General features: G+C 40.2%; 1 protein-coding gene across 1 annotated transcript in view; it reads right to left on the reverse strand.

The window, feature by feature from the left end:
- The window catches only part of LOC306755529 (inactive dipeptidyl peptidase 10), a gene marked incomplete at its 3' end in the record, with an annotated part of 35,452 nt that extends 21,647 nt beyond the window's left edge, over positions 1–13,805 (reverse strand). The window contains exons 1-4 of the mRNA XM_079239941.1: positions 13,646–13,805; positions 4,480–4,594; positions 3,501–3,596; positions 1,547–1,641 (exon numbers count right to left, since the gene is read on the reverse strand). Coding sequence (XP_079096067.1) covers positions 1,547–1,641; positions 3,501–3,596; positions 4,480–4,594; positions 13,646–13,684 — 345 coding nt within the window. The 5' untranslated portion in view covers positions 13,685–13,805. The remainder of the gene's footprint in view (positions 1–1,546; positions 1,642–3,500; positions 3,597–4,479; positions 4,595–13,645) is intronic.
- Between the last annotated feature and the right edge of the window lie 74 nt (positions 13,806–13,879).

Raw genomic sequence — 13,879 nt, forward strand, 5'->3', positions numbered from 1 at the left:
TGTTAAACTGGCATTTGCACGTCTTGACGCGTCTCATAAGTGTACAGGGCAGCGGTGGCCGAGGAGGTCATCCTTCATCTGGAAGGGAAACAACTCCAGACTTCCCCAGATCACATGTCGAAGATTTAACCGATGAATGAAGACACTACACTGGTGTGTAAATGCGTCTGACTGATCAGGGATCCCTAATCCTTGTCCTCGAGGACTGGTGTGTCCTGCAGGTTTTCCAACTGCAACACGGCTGATCCAAATCAGTGTGTATTTAGCAGACATTAGCAGAGCTTGTCTCAGTCTGACTCAGGCGTGTTCCACCAGGAACACCTGCAGGACACCGGTCCTTGAGGACCAACGTTGGGGATTCCTGTGATAGATGAGGTCTTAGTACAACAAAAAATTTGTGCGTGATTGGGTAAATATCACTTTTTTTTTTTTAAAGCGCTGTGAGACGTCAACATGTGTACAGAAAGGCTCTATTTAAGTAAAGTCCATTTACTGTGACTCCAGAAGTATTTAAATAGACCTTGGGTTTGCAGAGATATTCTCATGTCATCAAGGCCATGGCATTTTCAAGCAGGTGTCACATTACAGGCAATCGTCACAGACATTTAAAGACCAGGCAGTTTAAATGTTTCATGTGTTGTCTTTTTGTTGCATGTCATGCTTGTTAAGGAGGACAAAGAGGTGGCATGATGATGATTTAGATTAAATCTTTCTGTAGGATTAACACTATAAAACCAAATGTGTCATATTTGATAGACAACAATAATTTTGACCCATCATGTGGTAATAAGTGGTAAAAATAAAGATTGTTTATTTTTCACATTTTGTTAAAAGGTCTAAATAATGCCTTCAGATTTAAAAGATTGGATTTTTCTCCTCAGTTATTCTTAGGTCAGACTTTAAAAGGTTAAAAACTAAACCATCAGTAGACTTTATGTCCTATTAATGCTTTGATATTGATCCCATATAAATTAATTTTCAAACATCCACTGGAATTTATCTACATTGTTTGAGGGAAAAAAAAAATCCTTTTGTTCACTTTAAATCTTAATCTCGCAGCCTGGCACCAAATTGTCTCGGCTCATTCATCTAAGGATATCCTTTGTGCTTTTTTGGCAAAAGAAAAGATCTTTTTCTGGAACTGGAAACAACTGCAGAGGTGACGAACTGCTTCTGAACACAGAGACTTCGTGGTTTGACAACACAACCCTGCTTTAAGCTCATCTGCGATGACCCATATAAGTCTGTCAGTGTCGCGCAGAGGCAGTGTTCACAATGATGCCCTCCCTTGGAAAATTCTCTTTGAAGCCACATGTTGCAGCCTCACCAGGCAGCCAGATTGGTGGAGGAGGGGTAGAGATGAGCCGATACCGTCACTCTGCCAAATCTTTTTTCTCTGAATGGTGGGTTGTGTTGCAGTGGGACTGCAGCGCTTCCTTTCCTCATTCCTTAAGCACTTCTTTTTTTTTTTTTTTTGGTTCAGTTTTGTATGTGGATGAGCCAATAGATGTTGGAATCCATGCCTATGAGCCGTGTTGTCACCTACCAGTGAGCTGTTGTCCAGCAGACTTGTAGTTACGTTGTTGATGAGGCTGAATGTCAGAACGTGTCCCTCTCTGGTGTGCAGGGCCACTTCGTTTTCTGACAGGGTTAAAACAGTTCACAAGAAAGGTCCTGCGTTATTACATTTTTTTTATTTTATCTGCAGCTCATCAAATCATCACATCACACACAGTCAATAAAATAAAAATACTACAGTCATTTATATTAACTCTACATTAGTCCACCAATCCCAACGATGACATCAACACTTAAAATCTATCAATTTTATCCTGTTTCTTTTCAGACTCCACAGTAACCGTTAGGGCTGTGACGATATGCTTTTGTCCCGATTTGATTCCAGTTTTTGGGTGCCAATTCGATTTAAATTGCGATCCTCACAATCCTTTGATATTGCTAATTTTTGTAGATTAAAAACAAGATAAATGTATAAAACTTTTTTTTGCTCGTCATTTTTCTTGATTTCAATTAGGAAAAAACAACCCAATAAGCCAGACCATCATTCTGCTGCTATAATTCCAAGAATACAAGTAAAAAGATCAATAAAAACAATAAAAATGACCAAAAACATTATAATGGATTATTTTTATTTATTTGTAAAAAAAAATAAATTAAAAAAAAAAAAAAAAAAAAAAAAATTTTAAAATTGTGAAGCAAAAAATAAATCCCAATTTTCAATTTTTGATTTGATTTTCCCACCACTAGTAACTTACTTTTTCTTTAATCCATTAATTTGTGCTCAAAATAAAGACATATCCAATAAATCAACCTTATCATCATCACTTTATAAACATTTATCTATCAGCAATAACATTCTAATACATACAGTATCTGCACATACAATGCAAATCACCACTCATCTATACAAGTCACTGTCTTTAGCTATTGATTATCAATTTTCCCAATCCCATTCCATATACACACTTCACATATTAGAATTATATCAGTTATTTAATACTTATTTAAAAACTTCTTTAATGTTAATTTAAACTGAGTTTTACTGTTTGAGATATATTTTGGGAGTAAATTCAATGATTCACTCTGTAGAAAATTCAAGTTCTGCACAATTACTCAATTTGAGTGAGGTGCGTTGGAGTAGGAACACATGAAAAACCGCTGGATTGCAGCTCTCATAAAACCAGATTGCGTAATTCCGTTTTATGGCATTAGTTTTCAAGTAAAATAACCAAAAGCAGCACATCTAATAGCAAAGTGTGTTTACTTGCACTAAGTTCCAACTTCCTATGAATTATGAAATGGGTTTTTTTTTTGCAAAGATATTAACAGGAATAAAGACAGAAGTCTGTCTTTAGCTTGTTATGTCACGGTTTGTGGAACCCAATACCAGGACTGAGAGGCAGGAGGCAGACTCGTGTAAGAATAAGGATGAAAACTGGAGATTTGACACAGATGATACAGGGGATGATCTGGGAATGAGTAACTGCAACCAAGGAAAACAGACACTAAGGACAACTAAGTAAGGGACAATGCCCAACGAGCTATTCATTATCAAAAATGAATAGACAAAGCCGAGCCGAAGTCTATTAATTTCTGATAACAGAAACCTCGAAGGACATTATCCTGCATGGTTACTTACAAAAGAAATAAATACTTAATTATTAATATGTTAATGTTGTTTTTTCCCATTAAAATCATAAGTTTTCACAAGAAGCGACATAGTGGACTATTTATTATTTCTCATTATCACATCGCCAAGGTAACCAGCTCTGGCCACAGAACCTGCAGCTCGGCCGACCACAGCTCTTATGTCAGGCCAAATCAGTGGAGGAAACTGAGATGATACGCGATAGTGTCATTTCAGAGCAAGTGCACCTCTTACCGCTTCTGTGTGTCCAGAGGACGATGCAAAAAATTATTTTTCAAAGAATTTAAGTCCACAGATAGTTTATCATGTTTATTGCTATAAATATTTTCCTTACCCTTCAACCATGCCACACTGGGGTAATGGACTTTGAATTCTTCACTCTCCAGATCCTCCATAGTCACATGGGAGCGGAGTAACAGGTGAGACTCATCTTCCAAGGCAAACACACAATAATTAGCAAGCTCTTTATTGAATTGAGCAGAATTGCAAAGCTGGTCCTGCATTTTAGCCTCCTCTTGGATTCAAACCCTCCATTTAAAGCATCAAAATAAAAAGTTACTCGCTTTTTAAACCAATGAAAGACATGAAAACACTGATGCCACTCCTGTATTGGTCTTTTAAAATGCAGCTAGCTTACCTGAGAAGCAAGCGGGAACAGCCTCTACAATAAATCACTTAAAACAAATAAATAACCCCCCCAAAAAATCTTGTGGTTTCTCATGTATGGCACACAAATTTCCACAATGTCTCTTTTTTTGTGTAATTGGCACTAAAATCAAAGTGTGAAACCAAGAAATCCCTGTTTATGGGGTTTTATGATCTCAGATTCTTCCATGGCAGGCAGTAGTTACTTCCTGGATTCTCCTCTGGTTGCTGGGCAACGACTAAGAGCTAAGAAAAAAAACTAAAGATTTTACCCCAATAAAGAGGTGCATTTACTGTGGCTTTCAACAGATTAAACAAACATGACAGAAAGTATTGAGACAGCTTTAAAGATGCTGGTGGGAGTATTTTTTTTTTTCTTTAAATTCCTTTTCTGGATCGACTCAAACTCTTATTTAGTCTCGATGCTAAGCTAAGCCAAAAAGCTTCTGGCTATAGCTTCATATCTCCTCAAAACTTTAGAGAAGACTTTATCCTCTTATCCAACCTGCCACCAGAAAGCAAATCAACATTTAACCTGAAATGTCAAACCATTCACTTAGTTCCCACCACCACAACTCCTCTCTGCTTTGATGGGTTTACAAGCCTCCAGCTAGTCGCACCCTTTTTGTCCCCCCTCTCTCTCTCTCTCATTTTCAGTGTGTTCTTACCAGGGGTGAGGAGGATCACAGAGAGTATGACCAGAGACATAACAGCCAGGATCACCACCATGGCAATCCCTATGCCCTTCCAGTTCCTCGGGGGACCGTCTGAACTCCCCAGGTCCTGATGGTGGATACAACACAAGCATAGTGATCAATGTGTGCACAGCTACAAAAAAAAGGAGGACATTAGTGTCGCTTCATTTTCACAGTCCCAGAGGAATTTCTTCCCAGATGAGTGCAGTGAGCCACAGGAGACCGAGATCACTCAGCATCACAAAGATCTCACCAAATTACACAGGTTTTCCTGCTGGAGAACTACTTAAAACTGATGCATATGAGAAAGCTGCCTTTAATTGCAGCAGCAATTTTAGCTGCACCGTAATTTTCCTTCCCCATCGGTTCATTTCACCTGTTACAGTTTGTGATTGATGGGGCATGTGCTAAAATAGAGGGGGATGGGAAATCTGCTCCAGGAAACTCCAGTATGCCTTCAGAGAGATGGGGGGGGGGGGGGGGGGGGGGGGGGGGGGGGGGGGGATCTGTGATTTGCTTACATGCTGTTGGGATGCTGTAAAAATGTAAACAAAACCTAACAAAAGTATTTATTGTATGATATGATGGGATAAAGGCATGAAAAATGTTTAAAGTGACAGTTTTTTTCCCCCTTTTCTCAAAAATATGCTAATTTTTTCATTTTGATGTGTTTAAAAAAAGAAAAGGGTGAATCTTTACCATGTGTTGCATCACCTCTTCTCACAATACTCTGCAAGACAGAAGTAACACCATGGAAAAAACGGAAAGAAATGAAACACCTGGAACGAAATGTCAAGTTGACTCGCAACAGGTTGGTAACATGATTCAGGTTATTCTAAAAAAAAAAAAAAAGGATCCTAAAGAGACTTTAGATATAAAAATGTAGCAGGAGCTCTCTCCTTTTTAAAATAACTACACAGAAAAATGTTAAGCGGTTATATTTATTTATTCTAATTAATGCAAATATAAATGCAAAGAAAAACCTCTGACCCAAAGCCATTGCTAACAAGCTGAAAGGGAGCATATTAACTGCAGAAGATTGTGACATACCAGGGTTAATCAATGCATCAATTCCCTTCTTGTTCTCACACACACTGACCTGGGCAGTAGTTTAAATAGTCTTATCCAGATAAAACTTTAGGATCTAAATCAGGTTTTTTTTTATTATTATTTAAACCTGCTAATGAGCTTCTTGTTTGATTCAGGTGTATTATCATATGGACATCTCAAATACGTACAGTACAGTGTTCCCTGAGGACCAGGATTGAGAGACATTGATCCAATTTAACTGACTATCAGGACGATACAGGATAAAGGTTTCCTGGCTCTGCTGCTAGAATTTCTGTGCTAAACCAGCCTTTAAAAACAACCAAAACCTGTCAGACTGTCACTTTTAAACAACGGCAACTGGCCTACAAATATGACCAAATGCACTCTTGAGCTGATTCTAGACTGAAAAGACCAACTAGGTTGATCCACCAGGATCGGTGTCTGCTGTGGCTCACACACCTGTTTTAAATCTCACTAATGAGCTGACCCACAGCCCTGTGCGAGCTCACTGGTCTCTGAAGAATCTGTGTGCTGAACTGGTCTTTCTGCAGTCCAAAGCTGTCAGACTGTCATCCTAAGAAACATTATCCTGCAGTATGAAATGAAAACTGTTGAGCAGCTCAGTGGGAAACATTTCTCTTTCCAAACTACAGCAGCCGGTCTCCTCAGTTCTTGTAACAACACTTGATGCAACCCAGTGGCAAAACAACTTTGTGAAAATGTTTTGCTGGCATCAAATTCAAAGTGAGCAAATACTCCATCTTTCCTAAAGCAACTTCACGTCTCAGTTACACCACTGAGTCTGGGATTTAATCTCTTTTAGCCAATTCTGTTCATTGTTTACATATAATATAGCATCCAAACCTTTTTGGAAGTGGGCTGCACTTCTAATAAGTTACTTTGGCTAATCAGGATTTAATCTACAGCACAGGATGAAGTTGTTAACAAGGCAATGAATATAATACGAGGATGAGACTATAAGGATGTGACAAAGTCACAATTAAGAGAGGAGCAAAGCTTCAAGCTGAATTTCAAGTCCTTGTATACCCTCCAAACGCAATCAAGGGGAACTGATGGAATGTATCTGCATCAGTATCAGTCACAATTAAACAACTGCGAGCTGTTCCCAGGCTGTACTCCACTCCCTCATAATGAGTGGCTGGCGCTGCTGGAGGCACATACTCGTTGGGAGTGTGAGAGCTTGGTAACAGAGCAGCCATAAAAGTCAGCCTTCATTATAACCGCCCACCTCTTTTGGCTTAACCCAGAAAACCCTGCTGGTCCCAGTCACCGTCCTCCCGGCGGACAGCGGAAGAAGGGCATCTGTGTAGCTCACTGGACAACAAAACGCTGCCTTTCCGTTCTCCCTGTGAGACACCAGCTGTCCCTGATTCTGTTTGTCTGGAGCTTAAAAAGCCACTTTTAATACCTTCCTTGGTGCAATAATTCCTCTAACTCCTTTCATCATCTCACCTGAAGAGCCACATGGTGCTCCCACTGTTGTAAAAACCTCCAGCCTTTTTCAATTTCAAAAGTTTGGCATCTCAGAACATAATGGAAAACTGCACAGTCGTCACCAGGTGTGGAAATGAGGTAAATCCAATCTGAGATGAAAAACAATTATTACATCCATCCACTCATTTTCTACACCTGCTGCTGCGCTGTGCAATTATTTATTTATGAAGCTGCGCCAGGAGCAGAAGTCAGCAAGTCAGCAGTCTGTGAAACTACAGACGCTCTTAGTGTTGTCACGGGTATTAACATGGTGAGTAGCAGGCAGGTGTCTCTAATGATCAGCTGGGCATCAGCGCCTCTAAACACCACATGAGATGTCTGTTACACAAGCACAAAGCTGAGATAAAAGGACATCAGTAACCATCTTAAAGATGAAATTGTTGCTGACTCATTAACAAGGGTTATGAGGTCATTTCCTAACAGTCAGATGTCAGTCACAGTAGCATGAGAAAGAATATTCACAAATTAAATAAAAAAACATTCAATTCTGCCACAAATCTTCTAAGTAGTTGAAGTTACAGCAAATGCATCCCAAGTTCAGACTCTACGATGCTCTGCGAGTTACCACCTTTAGATACGTCCATTCTGTAACACACCTGAATCAAACAGTGAAATTCTCTTATCTGCACGCCTTACAGCGCCGCAGCGGCGGAGTAACAAGCCGCTGCTTAGATTCAGATGTGTAGGAGAAGCGTTGCATCTAATAGTTGCAGGTTAGTAGATCTCTAAGACCAGGATTGGGCACCCCGGCTCCTCAGTCCTCAGCTGAATGCTAAACGTTTGAGTTTCAGTAAAATTAGAAAAAGACTGAATACGTTTGTTTGGGAGGTTTGAACACTTTAATGGCCTGGTAGAAACTTACCAGGACATTTTCCACTAACTGTACAAACACTTTTGTTTATTCCAAACACTATCTGCTGTTGCACAGGTGTCAAACTCCAATCCTCAAGGTCCAGCATGCTGCAAGTTTTAGTTGTCATCACGCTGCAACACACCTGAAGAAAACAATGAATAGGTTGACAAGAAGCTGTTGGATCCATTGGATTTGAATTAGGTGTGTTGGAGCAGGGAAACAACAAAAACCTGCAGGAGACCGGCCATCCAGTTTAACTGGATTTAAGGATTTGCTTTGCTACATCACAAGTTATTTTAAGTTTATACAATATCAGTTATGAAGCTCATATCCAGGCAGGATTGTGTGTGCTAGAGATGTACAATATTAAATCAGTATCACCTGATATTGCATCAAAATTAAATATCAACTTTCCACCGTTCCACTGATATAATTAACAGATAAAATGACAGATTCTGGGACAATTCTGGTTTAAGTAGGACAGGACTCGCATATCTTCCTTGTTTTGTTTAGAAACAGCTGTCATTATTTAAATTGACATGTTGAACACGAGGCAAGCTGAAATATTTTTATTTTGCACAAAGAGTGTTTATTACATAATCATTCAGATGTTTTTAACGTCTGCATTTGCCGACATGACAAAGAATCTGCAGAATAATTCTGTATTTTACTTCCACAACAGAGGAAAAAAGGAGGGGGGGTGTCTGTTGGTAATCAGCCCAATGAATTGTAAAATATAGGCATATAAGATATCAACCAAAAATCCAATATCGTGCATCATTAATTTCTCCCTTTAATGCAACTTATAGAGTAGAGCACAGCTGGTGCTCTCTCTCTCCCTGTCACACTCATGTGGCATTGTTAGCATTCATGTTTTCTAAAACCCAAACACATTATCACACACACACACACCTCATATAAACTGTTAAACATGGCAGCTTAGACTGATGATTTGGGCTATTTTTGCACACCTGAACGTCTCAAAGTTAATGAGTCCAGCATGAGCGGTCTGTATTCACAAGCATTCCAGAGTCAAATGGGTCTGTTCAATGACCAAAACTTGGTCTAAAGTGAGGGATGCATCAGGAAAATGATCCCAAACACATCAGTAAATCTTGCAGAATGGCTTTGAAAAGAGTACATGACGTTGCTGTGGACAGTCAAACACCCCAGCTTGACTGACATTCTGTGGTGGGTTGAGATAGCTGTGCATCAGCAAAGTGTAAAAACAGAGGGTCAGAATTCCTCCACAGGAATATATGAGACAGATATCACACAGAATAAAACAACTTCCGTATTTTGGCTCAGTTTTGTTAAAACGATGAGCACACACTGTAATAAGTCATAAGTTGTTCAGAAAATACAATTGAAGTTGTATTTACCTCAACTGAACACCTGGTAAAGGCATTTTTATTGTGTTCTTATCTGCTAATACTTAGAAGTGAATTATGCTTTCTTCTTCTGACATATCTGCAGTTAGGATGTCTGAAAAAAACAGCGCCGGCAAAGAAAAACATGGCAAAATCTGCAGGATCTGCAGGTTTGTAACTGCAGTTTAACCAGAAAGATTTTGCTCTCTTTGAACGCCTTTTTTCTGTCAATTTTAACAACATTTCTGGTGTTTTCAACCCAAAAAGAAGCAAGTTTTCTTCATCCCTGTGATGAATGAAAGACACAGAAGGTCTGCCAGCACAGAACTCCTGCCAAGGTCTCATCTTTAATAGATGTGCTTGGCTGCACTATCAGAACATGTTCAAATTAAATTCACCATCAGCTTCACCTGCAGGAGCAACATACAGCTGATATTTGAACTTTCGCTGCAGTCCAAGGCTGGGTGATTGATGCACAACAATGTCTATCTACTGGCCTTTCTAGCACTCTGTTGTTTTGTTCTCGCTCTCCTGCCCTCTCAGCGCTTTGATCCCCCAGGCTGCCACCATTATCCCTCTATCAGATAAAGAAACCTACAGTCTGTAAAGGCTGTAAGAATACAACCACATTGCATCTTTGGTGCTTATGCTTGCAATTCTGAAAAATGAAACATTTGAAAACCTGCTGGGAAGATTTACCCGCAAACAGCAGGGATTGTGCATCACGGCGACACTGAACAGAATCAAAGGAAACCCAAAGAAAAGCTACACTGAAGTTCTGGATCTCATGGTGAACAAAGATAGTTTAGACTAAATTACTTGCCTGACTGACTCCAACACACAGTGTTTTTATTTCCATGTCCTCCCTCACATTATAGGAGCGGCATCCTCCTCAGGGTATGCACATCTCTCCAATCATCCCCCTGGAGCCAGGACATTACTTCCAATTAAGGTCATTTCAGAGAGGAGGAGAATCCCACATTCAGGTGAAAAAAAAGTTTAGTTGCTTTCGTAAATGAGATGCACATGCACTGAGCAGAATCCCCCAGAGGGAACACTGGAGAAGCTAACGCCGAATGGCTGCTGGTCATGCTGCATTTGGGAATTCAATGCAGCACAATCTGTTAGCACAGGTGAACCGATGATAAGCCGGGTTGTGTGACAGACCAGACTTATCTAAGTCAGCATCCCGATGGATGAGCAGAAATGTCTGCAAGCAGGTTTTTCTGCCGAAGCAAATCGTGACAGAATCTTCCTCCCTGTGATGGGGAGTTCGAGTACGAGGTGTCAGGCAAACACCACCAGGTGTGAGTGTACAAATGATTTATGTTCATGGATTAATCACTTGGAGGCATTCCCCTGAGAGAGTTTTTTTGGCAAAGCACGCAGCACTGAAAAAAAAAAAAGAGAGATCTCTTACATTTGCCAGCTCTGCTGTGGGATTTTCACTCAACCAAATGAGACAATCGATATGGTGTACAGTTGTACAAAGTCCACAGGGAAACAATTAAGAAAGGGAATACAGCCATGGGGAGGACTTTCAGACAGACACTCTCCCTCTGAACAGTATTTCTCGCCATGTATGACACCACCTCATGGAATTCAAAAGACAGGAATACAGTTTCAGTGCAAAGATACTTTTCAGACTTCGACTATTCATCACACAGCTCACAAACAAACCCAGTTGACTCTTTGCTCTCAAATCTGCTCACAAAATTCAAACAATACCATCTGTATTGATTAAGTTAGCACACTAAAAAAAACAAAAAACAAAACCAAAGCTAAGCCAAAAACAATTACTCAATCTGCACAGCATGCACCACAACTAGGTTGCGCAGCAATCCAGGCAGTGCTTAAAATTCATAAATTAGCCTCTGGAGACCTCCTTAACTCCATCTTCTGTGTCTTTGAGGCATGGAATACTAAATCACATGAAGAGGAATAAGGGAAGCAATGTAGGCTCTTCTGGGAATCTGGTTTAGGATTAGCATACCTCTAAATCCCCCCCTTTTAACATGGGCTAATAATTTTTATATCATGGGGTGACACTGAGAAAGGCATCAAAGAATTAACCGCCAACGCAAAAAGGGGCCGATCTACTGGCTATACACACGTGCAGCCCTCAATATAACCTATAGGTTGATTTTAATGATTCATTCTTATCGTTCACAAGGGAAAGATGCAAATTAGCAGGTAGGCAATATGGATGATCTTGTCAATATTTTGCACCGCCTCATTAAAAATGAAGATCATCATTACAGCTGATTATAAATTAAGCATGGCCAGGATGAATGGCACCCACTCTGGTGGAGTAACGACATACTACAGCTCTGTAATGATTCATATCTAAGATACCTTTTATCACCTTCACAGGAACTCATTTACATCCAATCCCTGCACCAGAATTTCCCCCTTTGTGCAACATAAAAAAAAGAATAGGTGGCATAGACATCGTAAGGGACTAACAGGGCAGGTTTTTTGTTTTTTTTTAGCCCTCGAGGCTTGTGCCAGACAATGCAGCAAAAGCCTTAATGAAATGAAAGACCAGCTGCTTAAGCTGAGAGCCGCAAGGCTGCCCCCGTCTTCTTTTCAAGCCCCCCATCACGCACACGACAATTACTGTACAGAAAGGATCCAGTGTGAGGGAGCTCTTCCTCGGCATGTCCACATCCACTTAAAGTGACTGAGTACCTGCCTTAGGGGAGCAAGCAGCATCAAGAACACACAACAGGGAAGCTGTGGGTGACATGATATGAAGTTACAGTAAAATATGAGAAAGAGATTGGTCATTTTACAGCACCCAAAGGCAGCTTAGATGAACTTACCAGTAAATAATACAGTCACAGTGGAAATTCATTCTGTCATTTTATCAAATATTGAGATAAATTTGTACTTTAAAACAAAAAATGACCCGAGACAAGGCATCACATTTTTTTGGCATGATATCGTTAAACTGCTTCTGGCAGAAAGTGAGGTCATATGACATTAATGTGGACTCTGCTGTCCATGACACGCAAACAAGTAGCACAATAAACCGTGTAACTCCTCAAACCGTCTCACGAAGCCACAGAGACAACAAACGCTTTGCAGTCTTACTGAAAAATGAGCAAATATTGCCAGTCATGTCTTTAAAGAGTGAAGCGAGCTGATTTAGAAACGGAAGTGTGAGATGACATTTGGTGGAAAAAGGTTAAACCCTGCAGCCTTCTGTGTGCGCTGTAGGATTCTGAGACAGATGCTTCTTTTATAACCATTTTAAACTAAATTCTATTGTGTGAGTAAAAAGGTGTCAAATTTTGAGCATTGGGTCAAAGATCCTCCTGCTCTGTGTCACACCAGTGAGACTAAATGCTCAAGCTTTTGCTCTCAAACCTCCACCAGAGCTGCTGCATAGCACTCATTTCTAGCCTGACATGCTTACCCAAGTGGGGTGATAGTTTGACTCCTAATTCGTCAACTTGGAGAGGTTTGAAACTGTTGCACCCAAAAAAATAAAAAAACAAAAAAACAAAAGCACAAAAAAGAAAAGGCACAAATTTTTTTTAAAAAGGGGGCAATTATTATTATGATATTAGCTATAAACAGATATTTGTGGGGGGGGAAAAAGTAAAATCTTATTTCTAGGTGTTTATATGTTGTATTAACACACTGATTATTTCTTTGAATCACAATTTCCACACACTTTAAGATACAAAAACACATCCTTTGGCTAAATCTTTATTTTAAAAATCCACAAATGATAAAGAAATTATTTTAACATTATAGTGTATGGTGAAAAATAAGCCATAAAAAAGCAACTCAGCAGAGATGATGTATTAAATCATATAAACCAATATAATTCACTACACTCACACACACACACTACAGTTTTCTGATATATCCATCAAAGGTTGTTTAGAGGGACAGCATTAAACTGAATTTGTTGCTTCTTCATCTTTATTCATTGACATTATACCTATGCAGCAGAGGAATAATCTATTATACAGTGCAGGGAGCCCGTTTGTCAATGTGCACGACCATGCTGGAGGGGACAGGCTGCTGGGACTAATTCTCATCAGATAAAAAAAATTGAGCTTTGTTAAATGATGCAGAGAAATGCAAGTCTGCACGGGACGGAAAGGCTGGACGTCGACTGGACCGCACTGCACACAGCCGAGCCACTCCACGAGGAGGATCCACGCGAGGAAAGTGTGAATGAGGGGAAATCACCAATTTCCACCTCCTCCTGCGAAATAGCTTCTCTCACACACACACACACGCACAGAAACACCACCAAAAGCAGAAAACACACACACGTGCTCTGAATCTAAAGGCTGAAGTGGGAATAAAAGAATGGGAAATGCGCACGTACCAGCTCCGTGGTCATGTTTTGTTGAGTTGTGGCAATCATTGTAATCCGCAACAAGCTGGGCTGCTTGTGTTGCCTCAGAACCTGCCGAGCAGCAGCTGCACCGATGGCTTGCAGAGCTTTTTCTGCATGCTCCGCTTCTTGCAAGTTTGTCCTCCGTGGGCTGGTGTCTTTCTCTCTCTCCCTCTCTCTCTCCCCTCCCTCTCTCTCTTTCTCTCTCTACTTTACTCTCAGCTA

This window comes from Telmatherina bonti (genome assembly GCF_933228915.1).
Source record: "Telmatherina bonti genome assembly, chromosome: 4".
NCBI lineage: Eukaryota > Metazoa > Chordata > Actinopteri > Atheriniformes > Telmatherinidae > Telmatherina > Telmatherina bonti.